The sequence below is a fragment of the Zosterops lateralis genome, assembly GCF_965231275.1.
Source record: "Zosterops lateralis genome assembly, chromosome: Z".
In the NCBI taxonomy this organism is placed as follows: domain Eukaryota; kingdom Metazoa; phylum Chordata; class Aves; order Passeriformes; family Zosteropidae; genus Zosterops; species Zosterops lateralis.
This window is the reverse complement of record NC_139800.1, coordinates 42,522,193-42,540,968: the sequence shown is the minus strand read 5'-3', so window position 1 is coordinate 42,540,968 and position 18,776 is coordinate 42,522,193. Positions and strand designations below refer to the sequence as shown.

At 38.5% G+C, this 18,776-nt stretch overlaps 1 protein-coding gene and 2 long non-coding RNA genes across 4 annotated transcripts in view; 2 read left to right on the top strand and 1 right to left on the bottom strand.

Annotated features, from left to right (window-relative positions):
• LOC310922690 overlaps window positions 1-18,776 on the top strand; it is a 439,183-nt gene that overhangs the window by 43,668 nt on the left and 376,739 nt on the right. The window lies entirely within an intron of this gene.
• The window catches only part of LOC310922420, a 64,887-nt gene that overhangs the window by 33,155 nt on the left and 12,956 nt on the right, over window positions 1-18,776 (top strand). The window lies entirely within an intron of this gene.
• SYK (spleen associated tyrosine kinase) overlaps window positions 13,244-18,776 on the bottom strand; it is a 49,572-nt gene continuing 44,039 nt past the window's right edge. The window contains exons 12-14 of the mRNA XM_083882978.1: window positions 17,372-17,512; window positions 17,053-17,165; window positions 13,244-15,474 (exon numbers count right to left, since the gene is read on the bottom strand). Coding sequence (XP_083739104.1) covers window positions 15,402-15,474; window positions 17,053-17,165; window positions 17,372-17,512 — 327 coding nt within the window. The 3' untranslated portion in view covers window positions 13,244-15,401. The remainder of the gene's footprint in view (window positions 15,475-17,052; window positions 17,166-17,371; window positions 17,513-18,776) is intronic.

The window sequence follows — 18,776 nt, the reverse complement described above, 5'->3', positions numbered from 1 at the left end:
GGGTTGTTGTGACTCAAGTGTGGGACCTGGTGCTTGGTCTTGTTGAACCTCATACCACAGGCCTTGGCCTATTGATCTGGCCTGTCCTCATGCTTTTGCAGATGCTTTCTACCCTCCAACAGATCAACACTCCCATCCAACTTGGTGTCATCTGAGAACTTACTAAGAGTGATTCCCTCACCCAGGTCAGGACTGGCCTTGATACTGAGCCCTGGAGAACAGCATTAATGACATTAGGTGGATGTAACTCCACTCACCAGTCTCTGGTTCTGGCCATCCAGACAGCTCTTAACTCACCAAAGAGAGCACCTGCCCAAGTCAGGGGAAGCCAGTTCCTCCAGGATAACATCTGGGAAATGGTATAAAATGCTATGTTAATGTCCACGTTGACAACACTCACAGCCTTTCCATCATCCACTGACTGGGTCACCCTGTCACAGAAGGAGATGATGTTGGTCAATGAGGACCTGTGTTTCCTAAGTCCATCCTGGCTGGGTCTCATCACCTGGTTGTCCTATACTTACTGCATGATGGGACTCAAAATTATCTGTTTCATGACCTTCTCTGACACTGAGATCAGGGTGACAAGCCTATTGCTCTCTGGGTACCTCTTCCCACATTTCTTATAGATGGGCATCACATTTTCTAATCTCCAGTAGCCTGGGGCTTCCTTGATTGACCAGGACTAATTGACAGTAGCTCAGTGAAAGCTTTATTGGCTCCCCCACTATTCTTTGGTGGATTCCATCTGGTCCCCAGGCTTGTGTATGAAAATCATGTAGCAGGTTGCCGAGCACTACTCTTTGTATTATGGAGCTTCATTCAGTTCCCCATCCCTTTCTTCCCACTCAGAGGGCTGAGTACTTGGAGCACAACTGGCTTTTCTATTAATGAATAAGGCAAAGAAGGCATTAAGCATCTCAGTCTTTTCTACATCCTCAGTCTGTGTTTCTGCCCTGCATCCATTACAGGATGGAGATTCTCCTTAGCCCTCCTTGTGTTGGTGATGTATTTACAGAAACCATTTTAATTTTCTTTTACATCTGCAGCAAGGTAAAATTCTAGCTGGCCTTTGGACCTTCTAATTTTCTTCCTGCAATATCTCACTGGAAAGCGGGAAAACTAAACTGACAGTACAGGAGCAACCACCTGAGATCAGAATAAAAATTCATCCACTCACATCCTGTCTCTGACATATGCTTAGGCCAGAAAAAACAAATGCTCCTAGAGCATTCTCCAGTATAAGACTTCCTAACAACCAGCCAGGCTCAGAGACTTGCCATGCTGAAGGTTGTTGCCTCTCTTCAGTAGACCTTTTAAAGACCTTCCATTCCTGGCTTTCCCTAATGGCTTTCTGCAACTTCTAATAATTCTGTTACACAAAGTGTCTTGTGGTGGTGAGTTTCTCCATTTCACAAAATGAGGACAGAGTGAGGGGCTGTCATCCCTCAGCCTGCTGCAAGAGCATGGAAGCACAGAGAGCACAGTGAACCCAGTTGGATATCAGCACCAAGCACTGATGTGAAAATGAGAGATGTAAGGTGGAATGGAATTTGTCTTGTGCTGTGGAGCAGCGACATCTACTACTAAATAGATGTTCTTGCTGGCTTCTGTCCAGGTTAGAATGATACAGAGGGCTGGCACCAGGTCCTGGTCCTAGGTGAGTTCCTGACTGCCAGGATATCAGTAATATTGATCAGTTTTAGTCCAGCAGTACCTAAAAGCCTTGGATCTGATTTGCATTTTTCAAATGCAGCAAAAAGGCAGCTCAACTCACCAGAGCTGGCCATCAGAACACTTAGTGCAAAAGGGCAGGCAGATTTTAGTGGGTGCTGTGGATGCACCTACATTTCTTTAGCTGTTTCTATATTTGCTGGGTATCTGATTTAGTGCTAGACTGTGCAGGTTTTATGAACACCTGTTAGACAATAACCAGAGAAATGAGGAGTACAAGTTGCTTTCTCAACAACTTATGATGCACTTTGAAGCGCTCTCTGCTCTGGTGCAGAGCTTTGTCTGATGTATCTGCCAAATTAATTTCTGCTCTTGATATGCCTGGAAGGTGTTAGTTCAGTCAAAATTGAGACTTTTCTTGCCAGCACTAGACCTTCAGAAAGGCAACAGAAGTGTATATCTGCATGCTAGCCAACACAGAGCTTCCCTGTGGAGGAGTATAAAGGGAAGGGTACCCAAATCACTGTCTTTGGTCTTTGCCTTCTCCAAGATGTTTCAAGTCTGAACCATTGCATGACAGTGAAGAAAATACAGTTTCTTCCTCTGCTAGCTGCAGGGTGTTTTGAAGTAGGTTGCCAATTTCCCTAAGAGTATAAATCAGGGAAAATTAATAGATAAAAAGTATAAATTCAGAGATAAAAACTTAACCTTTTTTTTCCTCTTTTTTTAGGAAAAAAAAAAATTCAGTAGACCAGAAAATGTCAAACAACCACACACAAATGACAGCTTACAAATACTTTTCTATAAGGATGGAAGTGATTTAGAAGCTTAAGCTGCAATATATATCTAAAGGTGTTTTTTCTCACAAGCACCTGAAGTGTCATTGATACCCTGCTTTTTGTATGCAAGTGTATTAGTCCTAAAAAATGCTTCAAAATAATGTTTCTTGTAAGCTACCTGCAAAAGCTATGACATGCTGTGGGAAAAAAAAAAAAAGCAAGAACTGTGTTTGTACAGTAGGTACACACAAAAGACTTTTACATTTTCAGATTGAGTTTTAGATCAGAGTTGAATAACTGCCAAGAGAGTTCTGAAGGCAGAAAAATCTTGTGGGAACAGGGTGGAAATGGCTCAAGTTGTTGAAACAAACCAAAACAAGATCATTTATTCCTAGATAATTACATCAAATCAAGTCTGACGTACATGCAATTGTGCCTGTGGAGGGAGATAATATAATATAGGTAATGTAGAATAGGAACACAAGATGTCATGAGCAAAATTAATTCCTAATATAGCTTCAGTGGAATTGGTAGGTATTACCCTGCAATGAATATGACTCAACTTATCATATAGAAATGATATATGATTGCAACCTTTTCAATATATATCTGAAAAATAAATTTTTCATATGTTAGTAATCACTTTCAATAATGCTATTATTAAATACTGTATTTCCTGATGAGTTAGCTAGTGTGTTGTAAAAGCATTTATCTAAGATTTTTGTTAATGCAGTAGAGTGCACACCTGCTTATTACTACAACATTTTGAAACAATACTATAGACCAAATAAGTTCTGAATTAATTTGAGAGAGGATGATTATTTTGCTAATATCTCCATAACAAAAAAGCACTTCAAAATAGACCTGTAGTGTCCCTAAAATTAAGTCTTGTGCTCTGACCAGAATACATTGTCTAGGCTTAACAGTGATTCCTGAAAAAAAGTGTGTAATGAGATAATTGTGTAAAACCACTCAATCTAAACCAACCAAGACGTGCATCTAGACCATCAGAGGATTTTACACTGGTATTACAGTCAGAGAAAACCAAAGGAAGGAAACATGTTAAGATCAAAAATCAAGAGAGGGGATTGTCCCTCATGTGAGAATGGTGCTTGGGGTGCAAATCTTCTTCAGCTGTCCAGCTAAGGTCTGTTCCAGTCAGCACATTGATCCAAAAAGTATCTAAGAAGACAAGAGAGTAGTGGCTGAAACTTGCTAAGATAACTGGTTTACTCTTCTATTTATGTATATGTTTATATACTTTTCTCTTACAGACAGCTTGAGGAGTGTATGGAAGTGTAACAAGGATAAAATTTCCATACTGTGAGGAATTGTCTGAAGCTCTGGAGTATCTGTACCAAGCACTGGTCATGATCTTCCTTAGTGCCACCATGATCTCTCAGGCCCGCAGTGTGACTACCAGGCAGACTAGTAGCAACATTGAGGGAAAATACGTATGTACTCAGAATCTCTGACGGGAGAATAATGAAAATTGGTTATTCCACTTTTTTTTAGCCCCCTCTAAACACATAAAGAGTGCATGTTTCTGTTAATGAAATAATAATGAAGGAGAAGTGTGAAAGAAGTGCAGTCTAATACTGCTTTGTGCAGCATTACCTTTCCTCCATACTAGGCTTTCCTCCTTTCCAGCCTTGCTGTGGCCAAAGTGGCTGTAGCAGCTGCAGAGTGTCGCATGTTGGACAGCAAAGGAAGGCAAAGAGGGCTTCCAGCAACCACAGGGGCAGCCTGCCCTGACAGATAGTTTTCCCACATGGTTCCTAACACAGGTGCTGTGGGCTTTGATGCCTGTCCTCTGCCATCCATCCTGTCACTGCTGAGGGCACCTTGGCTCTGGCCCTCATAGGCATATAGCCTTGCTCAGCTGGGACCAGGCATTTTCCACTGCAACGACCACAAGGTATCACCCAGCCTAGAAAAATTCCCAGGAGAAGGCCATTTTCATGTTTGTCCCCTACAGAATGTATTTTCTGGACAGGTCAAAGGAGAAATCATCAACACTTATTGGTTCTTGGCCTCTGAAAAGAGAGACAGGTGATTTTCACAGACAGAAGTAATCTGCTTTTTTGTAAATATTTATTTTTATTAGAGGAATAATCTCAGTAAGGTCAGTGGTTCAGCTGAACTACTGGGGTAATAGTTGATATTTTCTTTATTCTTTCTGTGGGCTCACTGAGTGGCCTGTGGCTCGCCAAAGACCCTAGAAAGTGTAGAAACAGTTTTCCATGTGTTTGTTTTCAAGTGAAGGCTAAGGCCCTCGAGTTTGCTTGAGAAGCACAAAAAATGCATGAAGAATGTCACTTCAGTGCAGGGTTGGTAAATTTGTCTTAATTTACTCCTTTGAACAATTTGACCTATATGTCCAGAAAAGTTTTCCTGATTGTGTATGTGTGTGTGCATGCCTGACATACATGAAAGATGCAGTAAAGAACTGAAGACTCTGAAAAGAAATCTCATAAAATATTTTAACATGAAACAGCTGTTTGTCAGGTCTCTTTATCTTTATTCTGATTTCTGACAAGAGGCTTCAAATTTTTCAGTGCAACAATCTTGTTTTTTCAGCTCTTATGTAAAACTTCTCTTTTAAGCCCAGGCATCAATGTTGCTTTCTTTTCTCCTCGTTCCACATGCATCTACATCAGACAGATTATACTTGTTCAGCAAGACAGATAGGATCACTGCCTTTCAAACCTCTGCTATGTAACATATTCTCCTTGACTCTCATTTTGAAAAAAACTTTGTTCTCCTTGACTCTCATTTTGAATAAAACTTTGTTCTTCATCTACCTGTAGACCAGGAAAAGGACAATTTGGCTACAAAAAAGACATGCTCTGGGATCAAAAAGGGTGGGGGACAGGGGCTTGTGGAATGGGTACAGCTCCACATCTGAGTTTCTATTCACCTTCATCTTCCATCATTTGGGAGTTTCTGGGTTTAGCAGTAATCCAAGCAGCTCATTTTTACAGATTTAGAATGTTTCATACGCAAATTGGAATCTCACTGCTTTAATGTCTTCATTCAAACAGTTACTCTGATCATGGCACTGAAAGGGAAGTCTTATGCTATACATAGCATTATATGATAAAAAGGAAGTTTATGTGATTATGGTAATACTTCTTAAAAGCCATCAGACAAAGAATAATTTAGAATTCATTTATTCATAACAGCAGAAGTTAATATTCTTGCCTACAAAAGATTTTTTGACATAAATACTTTCTTCTGAATTTCTGCTATTTTTGCAGAGGTAGTTTGGATTGCTTCACCATTACCATAGCCCAAACCTCTGTGGTTTTTTTTTTTTTTTTTTTTTTTTTTTTTTTTTTTTTTTTTGGTTTTTTTTTGGTTTTTTTTTTTTGTTTTGTTTTTGTTTTTGTTTTTGTTTTTTTTTTTTTTTTGGTTCTTTTTAGGTTTTTTCCTTAAGTAAATAATACTGATTCCATTAAGATGGTATCAGAGCTGTTTTCCAACTTTACTGTGGATTTATGTATTTGAACAGAACATTCAATTCTCTTCTTTGTTTTTCAGCTAAACATTTTAATTATACAGAATAAATCACTTCCCTACAACTGAAAGTTTAGGATTTAAACAACTTTGCATATCCATTTATCATTCGAGAATTTCTGTTTATGGTGCATGCTTACTTTGGGAATAGGGGAATAACACGTATGCATGTCTGTTTATATATGTAGTTTCTATTATTTCAGTAGGATAGTGATTTTCTGTTAGCTTTGTTTTTCTGATGATGATCGTCTTCTGTTTCTTCAGCATCTTTCTTATCTAAGATGCTTCAAACCTCCCTAAATGTCATTTTGAACTGAGCTCATAAAAGGCTGGCAACAGCTTCAAATACTTAACTAGTTACTTGGGACCAAATTGTGTACTCCCTTGGCCTGACTGTTGAAAGCCATGCAGTTGAAAGCCGAAAAAATTTGGCATGTAGCCCTGAGAGAATTGAAGAGTGACAACCATAGTAACAATGATTCGGATTAGTCTTTGTATTAAATTCACTGAAGCAATACATCTGGAATGTATTAAAACAATTTTGTTTTGTGATCTGTCAGTTCTGTGCTATTATTCTAGCGTCTTTAAAATCCTTTCCTCTAGGTTAAATGAGTTTTGTGATTGCAAAGTGACAGATGACAGGAGATACTTTTCCTTTCCATTTTTGTTGGGGGAATCTGACACATTTCATGTTAGGCCAAATATCTTTTCATTATTTTACTGTGGAGTTGAAAATATAAGAAAAATTGCTTGTAATAAAATTTGAAGATGACAATAGAAATAGAGATTTGCTAGAGAAGTGCAAGAATAGAGAAGGCAGGAAATTTCAGAATCAGGTCTTGCTATTTGCCTTTATTAATTATTTAATTGGCTGGTAAGTGTCCCTGACCGGGAATGCCTCTGTATGTTTGTGTGAGTGCATGCACACAAAGATAGAAATAAATAGCACAGTTCTCTTTTTTGTTAAGCTTTGGTGACCTCTGGTGAGCTTCTTGCACACTCACGTCACCCTAGAGTTGTTCATCTGGAAGGGGCTTTTGTCCTTTGGGTCAGAGAGGGGTTGGATGAGACAACCTGCTCAGGCTATTCTGATCTACAGGTGTGTGCCCCAACTTCCCTGTCAACCCCGCAGTTCTGGAAACCTGGCTGGTTTGAGCAGTTTTTCTTTGTGGCCTTGTTGAATTTATGGCTGGGGAGCATTTTCTGGAGAGCTTTAAAGGAAGTGACCTTTTGGTTTATTCATTGTCACATGCAGACTGTTAGGAACAGAAACAAATAAGCATCATAGAACCAATTTGAAGTGGTTTTGAGTTACAGCTCAAATAATAATAATAATAAAAACACCTTGAACTTTATAGGCACTTTGCTATTCTGTACAAGACTTCCTTCTGTGTCCTTCAGCTTCACTTGGTCACCTAAAGCTAGATGTATGTTTTTCAATCTAAATTAAAAGGTGGGAAAAGCTCAGCTCAAAACCCACACTCTGCCACAGAAAAGAGACACATTTCTGGACTATAACAAAAGATCCCCAACAACATGAACACTTGCTGTGCACGTCATCATTCCTGTGGTGACATTGAGAGCCTCGTTTCTTCCCTTGCTTTCTTTACACAGCATTGTAAACGGTACACAGTAGACTGGCATTCCTGCTGAGAGAGTCACAAAAGAACCCATCTGAAATATGGGAAGAGGAAACAATTCATTAGGCTGATCAGCACTTGTCTTAAAGACAGAAATAGCAGAAACTGCTACTCTGAGGTTTGCATTGGCATCCTCAGACTCTGCCTCTGGCTCACCAGCAGCTAGTGGTACTGCAGAATAGCTGTGCTGCATGGCTGTGCCAGGGTTCTTGCCACCTCAGGGGAACAGGATACCAGATACTGTTCCCCAGCAGTGGCAGGTGGTACCAGGTGTTCTTTGCCATTTCACCATTGTCTGGATCATTTTCCTACAGAAATCTCTTATGGCTGGCAGCTGTCCAGTGCCCTTCACACAACTTCCCTAGGGTCAAGGGAGTTTCTCTGGGTGGCAGACAAACTGCTGACAAGTTATGGTCAGCCCAATGGGGATACAAATGGCCATGCAGAAACAAGTGAGCAGTGAGCATGCAGCAGGATCTACAAGTTTTCTTCCTTGAAATGGGAAGATCTGGAGCAAGTTTGTCCTGCTGCTGTGGACTTCCTGCAACCAAGAGCAAGACTGGAAGGTACTTCTCTGTTAGTTAGTGGTGACAATAAAATATTTCTGAAGTAAGGCGTGTTTATACGTGTTGCTAAGCACATCTTAAGGAAAATTAAAAAATCAACCAAAGGAGGCTCATAAATTTAATCTTACATGGGCATTGTTTTTACAAAATCAAAGGCTTTTTTAAAATTGTGCTCTATCACATTGCCTCTACAAACATGGTACTACTTGCTAAGCTGAGAGTTAAGTCTTATTGGTGATCTGAATGTTCAAGACTCAGTTTTCAGCTACTTTAAATTTCTTAGCTTATGAGTGAAAGTTTGTTTCATAGGTTTTTCTTCGAGTGATGAGTATAGTGTCTGCCCTCCTTCCCATCCCACCCCAGCTTTTGAAGTTACTGATTTGCTGGTGACCTCCAAAAAGTATGCAATAACATCTAGCCAGGGCACAAGCATGCTGGCAGCAGGTCAGCTCCTTGGGTAAGAAGGAGCAAAGACTGGCTGCATTTACTGGGATAAATATATTTAAAGGCATAAATGCTATTTCCCTTTCAAGTGCATGTCCCAGTTTGTATGACATTTTCAGTGTATGATGTTTATGTTAGGTGAAGAGTGCGCAGTATTTGGGAATTTTTTCCACAAATGTTTGTTAATGTGTAGTAATCAGCAGGTTCATGCTGAAGTTTGAGGGCCAAGCAGTGGAACATGCTGGCTTTGTGGGCCTGGCAGCATACCACCACCATATAAGGCAGTTTTCAAGCAAAAGATGTAGGTATTACCAGTCTCACGGCTGTCTCAGAGTCCAGTTTTGGTGTGGCATCTGATGTCTTCATTCCTTCTAGCTGTATTTCAAATACATTTGGACCTTTTAATTTTGGGCAGAAGAAAGACAGAGACTGTTCTCAACCCACTCAAAGCAAACCCAACCTCAAGCAAACCTTGAGTGTATTTCTTTGTCCAGGTCTTGGCTTCCTTGTAATTAAATGACTCATAAAATTTCTCACATACAGTTCTGCAAACAAACACAGGAATGTGTCATATTATTAAATCTTGTTGGGTTTTGGTGTTTGGTTAGTTGTTGGTGTTTTTTGTTGTTTTTTTTTTTTTTTTTTTCTCTTCTCTTTTATATAGCTGGCATGGAAAAAGCTGTGGGAGTTTTGGGAACAAACTGTGAGCTTTGTACTCGTGCTTGTATAGCAGGAGTTCTGGTTTCCATTAACTCGGGTACAATGTGACACTGGAGGGTGAATTTCTGAGACATGATTCAGTCTGTGCTTTTTCCTGTAATCTGACTTGTGTAGTACTCCAGCACCAACAAGAACCACTACTTGTTCTGCTTATTCCTTATAAGTAGAAACCACAAAAAGATGAGGAATGCTATGCTTACTCCCTATGGCAGCTACAGAGTGGACAGACAAAAAGGAAGTCATGGCTGACTGAGAAGTTTAAAAATAGTACCTAAAAATAGTACCTAAAAATAGTATCATTGCTGCATGCCCCTGGGGAAGCAATAATACCAGTGAATATACTGTTTTAAAATAGCCAAAAATATGTGTGTATCTATGACAGAGTCAACAACACGTTTACAGAAGAAAAGTAAAAAAATAAGATTTTGTGCTCTAGTGCATTAGAAGTCTGCAAAAAATGAGGTGGCTCTTGAATTCAAGGTGTGTGTAGAGGTCTGTAACACCAATGCAAGCTGATAATAAGTATCTGTACTATTATGTATTTGCTGTCTTAAAGAGGCTATATTGTCTAACTAGAACGGACAGGCTGGAAGAAGGAGGTTGGGAACCTTCCTCATGGTGGCTGAACTTTGTTGTGCATTGCTTCTCTGCATGACCCTTTGGTTGTCAGAGACAGCATGAGGGCTTCGGGAGACACCTGTCTGCTGGTGCTCCTGTTTAACTTAAACATGTGTTTTCAGAGTAGTCAGAAGAATGAGGTCCATGGAAGCTGCTAGAACAGAAATGTAGTTGTATGCATAGAAACAGCCCAGTTTGGGGCATATCCTGGTGACAGAGGAAATCTTGCTGATACAAAGTGACCTTGATAATCTAGGTTTTTATACCCAAATACGGGTATAAAGGTGCGTCATTACTGTGGAAAATTAAGGAAATATTGACTCTAAATATGTATCTTTTGGGAAAAGAAATAGCAAACCTAACCAGTCAATTTACATCTGCTCCACAGAAGAGAGAAAAAAATGCCTCAAAGTGCTGCTCTTTGACAAGCTCAGTGGGCTTGTATTTCTCATGCATTTCTTGATGTATCCATGCTCCTCACAGCTGTTTCCTTCCATGCGGTTTTGTTATCTTCTAGAACTATCACTGAAAACCAACATTGTTAATTATTGCCAGCTGGTCTCAGCCTCAGATTACTGGAGGTGGAACCTGATACACCAGTCATAGGGAAATTGTTTGGTAACACTGATGAAATCTGCACATAAATTAGAACAAGCTATGAAGATACAGCTACAATGGTTGTGCAGTAACAAGTGAGGAACAAGTCATTATTGAACTCAGCTTCAGGAAATAATGACAAGAAATACATTTGCATATGTGCATAAGTGTGTAATATTTTTAAAGGAAAGTCTTCAAGCTGTTCAAGAGTCAGCTATTAAAGTTCTTTGCTACCTGTTCTGCTGCTCGGTCATGCAATTATAATCTTGGCACTCTTGCTTTTGCTGAAACTGAAACAATTTATCTTTATTAAAGCAGGAAGTAGGAAGAACAGATGTTGATTTCAATGCAGCCACTGGCAGGTGACAATGTAACAGAACAGTGTCATTGAACTGTTCTTTGCAAAATTTTTTCTATTTTTTTCTGTCATTGCAGAGATGTGTTGCATTTGTAATATGGCAGAGGTACAGGAAGCCTGGCACTCAGATGACTGAACCTCTGACACGTGGAGTGTGCTAGGTGGGCAGTGTAGCTGCAGGTGCATGGCAGTGGCATTCCCCCACAAGCACTTGGACACAGTTAAGCAAGACCTAACAGTTTCTTAATGTGACATTTTAAGGCATTTCCAACAGTGGACAGAAGAGGGGAGTTAATGACCTTTGACATTTACAGTGGACTGGCCATCCAGGGACTATTTACATTTGAAATAATGAATTTTAATGTACAGTAGTGTAATGCTTTCCCCAGCTGCCTCTTGTTTCCTCTCTTCTCCGGTTACCAAGAAATGTACACACCTCCACTGCTTCAGGGATGCAGTCATTATACTTCATGCAGAGTTAATTATATGGCAAGGCACCCAGTGGGTCTTTGTCTCAATTATCATATATATGATGGAAAAGGAAAAAAAACTATTTGGAGATAGATACACAGCTCTAGCTTGGCTTCAGGGAGCTCTGAGTGATTGGAGAACTGCTCTCAGGATTTGCCTTACATCTCTCTGACTGTTTTTTTTAACAGGAATCTATTTTTTATTCTTCTTCTGCATGCCTTGCAGTCTTTCTGTCCTCAGTAAACTTAGAGATGGTAATTACATCTGCTTGCTTAATGTTTCCCTGCATTATTCAATACATATGCCACCCTCATTCCCTTCTAGGCACGTGTGGGGTGTAGTCTCTATCTTCCTGCATGCACTCTCTCACTGCTGTGATCACTTAAAAGACAAGGGGACACCGAGTCTCAGAAGCCTTTGTTAATCACCCACAGCTGACTATTCACTATATAAATAAATGATGATTCCTCCCCACATGCAACATTGCTTCACAGTGAGGAGCAAAGAGAGTGTGTCCTCGGAAACACACAGGCATAACAACAGCCGGGGCAGAGTGCAGAGTGCCAGAAGTGGCCAGACAAGTGCTTCACTCCAACCGTGTTCAGGCATTGCCACCTCCTGGCAGGGCTGGGGGTCAGGACACTCGGCTGCCTTGGTGCACAGCCTGGCTGTGCAGGCCAGTCCGCTTGCAGATGGGCTCTTTGCCAAACTAGCAGTGCTGACTGTGATGATTTCAGGGGTGAAAATTATGGGTATTTATCACTATCTTATTAAAAGACCCCCTCTCTGCACAGGGTTAGAAGCAAGGACAGGTTGGACTAGGGCTTTTAAGATGTTTGGGTGTGTCTTCATGGAAAAAAGTACATGCTTCCCATACTTCAAAAAACTCAATGATTTTGTAAATTTGAGCCCTAACCAAAGATATAAATACAGTTTTCCTCCAGTGAAAAGCCATCTTAGCATGTTATCACCTTCTTTATCACCTTAGCACGTTATCCTTCTTCTCCACCAGCTTCCTTAAGTACATGCCGTAGTTTTCTACCCCTTAACTCTGGCATGACAATCACTTTTGGGCCAAGTGATTTCGGAGACGAGTCAATCTAAAAATAGAAAACCAAATCCAGACAGCCAAAAGACAAAAAGTTCCTTCATACTCAGTTGATGGTGCAGCCCTACAAGTGGGAAGGTGCAGCAATTAGACCAGATCTGCTATGCAGGAAAACAAGAGTCATTCAGTCAGTCACTGACTGATCCCCCCAAAGGTAATTAATACCTGCTTGAAGAGTTGCCCACCTTTCCAGCTTTCTTGTTTATTACTCACATTCACGCCCATCTAGCCTTAACCTTCCTGAGAACCTGAGCATGCAAGAAAAGCTAAATGAAAGACTAAGCTGTTGCTGTTTTTATTTTAGAATACCTAAAACGGCTGTCTGCATCTGAGGGAGGATCCATGTCATATAATGTGACTTAAATCTTACATAGCTGACATCTGTAAGGCAGAAATTCTTGTCTAACTGAATCCTGGCATCACTAACCTTCCAGATCCAGCATAGTATTGTTGTAAATCACTTTGAAAAGATGTAGGTGAAATAACAATGTGCATATTTTGGGAATTTCCTGCTATTCCTGAATTGCTCCAGAAGCAACCCAGGCTTCAGTGGGCTTATCTGTCCTGTGGAGTAACTTTCACTGTCAATAGGAAAATCTCAATCCTCCAAAACAATCACAGTAAGTCAGTAAATATACACACTGTACAGCATCAGGATTTTTTACAAGGCATGTAATTATGAGAAGATTCTTGTTAAGACAGCATATTTTGTAAAAGTATCTTTAATTAAAATGTTAAAACCAAATCCATTTATTTCACAATACTTTATATTCTCATTGTAAACTTTTATTATGTAATAGTGAAATTAAAAATAATCAAGTAAGTCCAGAAAGTGATGTTGACATTCACTCAGAAGAGAAGAAAAGAAGTAATCCCCCAAGTTTGTTGTATCAGACATCACTTTTAAAGAGAGTGAGAGATATAGAGGAATCTATCTCTCATTTTGGGAAATTCAGTACTGTCACTCACTGGTTTATAGAGATTTGTGCAATTTCTTTATAACTAATATCCCCATAAGTGTACTAATTGCACATGTAGAAATAACAAATTCTCTGCAACGTAACTACAGTGACAAAACACCTATGTATGTATAATTATGGCTAACTTGTACGCAAACTGGTCTTGTAAAAAATTTTTCTTAAAAACAAAACAAAAATCATCTTCATGGTAAGTCATGTTCGGTCACATTTGAAATATGGTTTCTTGCACTCAGTATCTTCCAGTAGCCTGTGGTGCCTTGCACTGGACAGCCAAGACTAAACTACCAGAAGGCACCAAATATTATTTAACAAATAGATTGTAAACTTAGTAAAAAGGAAAAAAATCCAGTAGCTTCTACATTTGTTTATAGTCCTGTCTTTTATGAAAATTATTTCACCCTTTCTCAGTTTGCTTCACACAATTTCATTACTAGAGGAAAAAAAAATACCACTGCATCTCTAAGAATACTCTGTTCACACCAAAATTAAACATGTATACTCTAACCAGCCATATGCAATAATCTAACTCTAAATCTTATTCTTTATATTCTTCTAAAATCTCTATATCTAGCAGACAAAATCTATGTAGATTCCTGAGTTATATGCAAATGACAATAAAGTAGCTGCTTGTAAGTAATAAGTGATAGAAGTGTTGCTATTGATAATGTTTAAAATGAGATTGAGCAAGCAAAGCATAAGGGTAAAAACAGAATCAGAAGTTGATTACATTATTTGTTATTACTCTATTATATTTCCAATTTAATGGAGACATACGCTGCATTACAAGAGTAATGAGACAAATGCCTTTTCCTGAGATGCCCATAGGGATCTGTCCCACACACTAAGATTTTGAACCTAAAAAAAGTAATCTTTTTGTCCATATGCCCTTAATAAAATATTTGAACTAGAGGCGAAATTTAACTTTAGAAGTCATAAGCAAAAAAAAAAAAAGCATCTCACAGATGCTTTTTTAAGAAAGGTTTGAAGAACAGATAGAAATTATTGCTGTTCAAAATACAACACAAGGAGCTATGGCATACCCAAATAGATACGTAAGATAGAATATGTCTGGAGAAGGATGTAAGAGCATAGAGAAAGGTAAGTGCTGCTCCATCACAGGTGTATTTTCAGGAATGCAGTGTTGGAGTTTATTTAAAATATAGAATCATTTTAGGTGCTGGTGGGTTTTCTTCCAAGATGAGACTAAGCCTCTGCGTTCCCAGTTTTCACTGGGAAAAAAATAACTCCACTCCCTGAGGAACAGTTGGGCTTCACACATGAGATAAGGAACAAAAGAAGATGGTCACATTTAAAGCATGTGATAGTGCTAGAAAGTCAGAACTCCCAGTTCCTCTCTGCTTATTTTACTCCTAAGAAGAATGTGAATTGATTTTAAGGGGCTTGGTGATAAAATCAAACACTGTCAGTCAAAGTGTCTGACACACTTGCACAGTGAATTTGCTTCATAGTGAGAAATGTTTATGCTATTCTTCCTTGAGGAAAGGGAAGACTGGAACAACTCAATACATTTAAAAGCTAAGAATATTGATGGGAAGAATCTAAATTCCAATCTGTATTCTGATAGAGGAGAGGAAGAGGGCTCAAAATTATTAAATAGGTTTTACAGGACTGCAAAATATAATGCAAATAAAGCTGTAAATAAAATTAAATGGAATGTAGCAAAAGTACAAGCATCTTATGTAACACCCTTGCTGCGCACTTTGAGACTGTTACACTTACAATACTCTTTTGGGGCTGGATTTTTTTCAGAAGGTAAGAAAAAGCAACCATACAGACACGAGCCTCTGCTCTGAGCTTTGCAGGTTGAAAATGAAAGTACAAAAATCGAGGTTGCTTGGTTTTGGAAAATGAGCTGTTGTTCAGAGGGTGCTGTCTGGAGACAAGGAAGCTGCTGATCTCCATGGTGTTAGTGGGAAATGTCATAATAGTAGTTACGTAATCTCATCTCGACCGCAACAAATCCTGGTCGGTCTTCGACACTGTGGAAAGATGACAGGTGTCACTGCACAGGAAGGACAGAGCTGGGAAGCTTCATGGGCCTTACAGCCCTCGAGACTCTATCTCAGGGACAGCTCATTTAAAGATGCTTGCAATATTTTAAGGCTACAAAAATGACACTGCAAAATTAATACCAAGTGCCAAATACTACCACAGATCATCCAGTCAGTGGATTTACAATCATGCCTGTTACTTTGTGGTTGGTACTAGAGGAAAGAAATAATAAATCAGCTCCATTTAATTTTCTACTTCATTTACTTTAGTAACAATCTGGAGAAAAGAATATTTGCCATGCAATATCTGCCTTATAATGTGTAGTACCATCACACAGAGAGATTAGAAGCACTGAGAGGAGCCTACCTACACACTACATGACTGTACCGTCTTTCTTTTATATCTGCAACTGTTTCTTTATTTGGAGAACACGATTAAACTGACAACAAGCCCTTACAATTTTACATTATGTATTGAGATAGTTACTCTGCCTGACCTGAACCTTCTTTTTAAAATTTATTTTCTTTCCAATAATAAAGATATTTTAGTATAAAAAATAAAAATCAGCATGCTATATAATATGTTTTTTAATAATTACAAAACTTGATCCTGTAACTGTAGAACTGTTACACATTTCTTGAGCCAAATCAAAAGACAGAAATTACTTTTTGGTTGCGTGTTCTTTCTAGAGTATTAGGTTTATAAAAGCTAACAAAGAAGCAAGGTACCTAAAAATGAAGTAAAAATGTAGGCCTTTTGGACAAACCTATTCTCCAGGTGGTGAACTGGAAGAATAAGTAATATTACAGCCATTTTGAGTGCTTTCTGGAGACTTCCCACAGTTAAAAGTAACTTCAGCAGAATATTTTAAAACAATAAATTATCAACCAGTTTTAATACATTTTTGCAATATACTAATTAAAAAATCAGGTAGGCTTTATTTTTTTTTCTATATTTCATAATTCTAATTTCTAAATGGTTATAAAACAAAACAAAAAAAAATTCTGACATATCAGGTATAACCTGAAAAGATGGTCTGCCTCTCACTGATAAGAAGTCAGTGTGGGATCCAATTCAGTTATGAGAGAAGAGGTAAACAGCTCAAAACAATTAAACATTGAGAAATAGAACAAACATTTTGGCAATACAACTTTGAAATTTCAATAAAGCTAAAGCCTTGGAAATGAAAATTAAGCAAAACACAATTGGAAATGAAAATTAAATTAAACACAATTCAAAATGAAGCAAAAAAAATATTTGCTTATTTTCACACATTCTTTTCAAAATGCATTAGACTGACCTTTTTGTGGACTTACTTTTTTATGATACCCTGTATTTTGTATATAACTGTTCCAGCAAACTCTTCCACAAAATTGGTTTTTTGTAGTACACTCAGATAATTTTCACCTGAAAGTGCAGTTGACTCCGTAGCTTGGAGAGTGGCTGTAAGCTAAACTGCAGCTGAAAAGATGTGTTTTGCAGTAACTCCTACTCACCCCCTTTCTGGCTATTAACCATGTAGATTGAAATGTACTTCTATCAAAAGAACATCCCATCACACTTACTTGTATGTCCAACACAATTTCATTAGACTATAGACTTCTGTTGGGCAGACTTCAGGACGTTCCATTCGTTCTCCTCTTTCAATCATTTGTGCAACTTCACCACCTTTCATTCCCTGGAACAGGGTGACCAGAAGAGTCATTCAAGTTGCAAAAGATTACAGCACACATGATAGCATAAATCAGATAGAGGCCTGGAACTGATTTTCGGGCTATCCTTTGATTCATTTGTTGTAGCAACTCCTTTTAGTTGGAAAAAGATATGGGTTCAAATCAGCTCTGAATTTTAAACGAAAAAACATGGTCAAACATAACCACTCACCTTATACGGTTTTTGTCCATAAGAGAAAGCTTCCCACATTAAAACCCCAAAGCTCCATACATCACTTTTGCTAGAAAATTTGTAGAAATTCATGCATTCTGGAGCATACCATTTGACTGGCCATTTTCCATGACTTTGTGCCTAAAATATGTCATAACAGAAAGGAAAAAAAGCAGACTGGATAAATGATAAGTAGTAAACAAAACCTGAATGCACATACTTCACGTTAACTTAGATCTGAACACATTTGTACTAAGTACCATAATATTTCTGATGCAGTTAGCATTAGAGAGAATGAGTAATAGCTTCTCCAAAAGTGTTACAAAGTTGTTCTAATTTTCCACTTTCAAAATAATGCATTGAAATTAAATCTATGGTAAAAAAAGGTGTAGCTAAATGACTTTGAGTCATGTTTTAGTGGCAATTAATTTAAAGTTGCTCTTTAGAATAATTTTTTTATTTTTGGCTCTCACAAAGGGTAAGAGACATGTCCAGATGGTTGCAGTGGGTGCTCTGCTTCCAAGCACAGTGACTGCCTTGTGGCAAACCACAGTTTACCTAAATTATGCCATAATACTGCACTGTGAGCATTCAAGGGTCAAGTTCTACCAGCACAGTGCTGGTAGACAGCATCTAGTGACAGGACTCTACTGCATCCCGTGGAGTTGTAAACAACATGGACTTTGATACTAATTCTTGAGACCCCGAGACTGGGATTGACAAGCATCTCTGGCCAGGCTAGTGGAAGTGATTTAAGATGCCTTTTCTGGCAGCAGTGACTACTGTTCCTATACAGGAAGGTCATCAGTAAGGAGCATGTGCTTGTGTGCTTGCTTCTCCTCTGTGGTGTTTCAGGTGTTGGGTTATTAGTTTCGAAGAGCTGATAAAAGGGAATAAGCAGAAGGAAGAACTGTTTTGAATCACAGGAGTGATATATCAGGAAAAAAATACAGACATGAAAACAGCCTTTGTCTCCCACCTTTTACCTTACTAAATGTTTCAACTACTTTAATCACTTGAGATGTACAGAGGTCTAAGGAATTTGAAACCAAATTAAACAAATTTTGCTTAAGTTAATTTATTATTATTTATTTATTCTTTCAAAAACCTCCCCTAATCCTTTTCTATAAGACAACATATTAGTGCTAGCTTAAATCTTTCTTGGATGTGCAAAACACTGTTTTGCAACAAACACATTTTTACCCTTTTATATAAGGTGGTATCTCATTTCCACAATAACTTGCAATGTTCTAATGAAGATTGAAACTTCTTTTGAGTTTTTCAAAAGTAAATGTGAAAGTAGACAAGTAAAAGGAGGGACAACCTTTTTCTTTCCTACATGTCTCTTAATGTTGATAACATATTTTGAATTTGGTAATCTAATATCAGGTTATAAAATAATGAA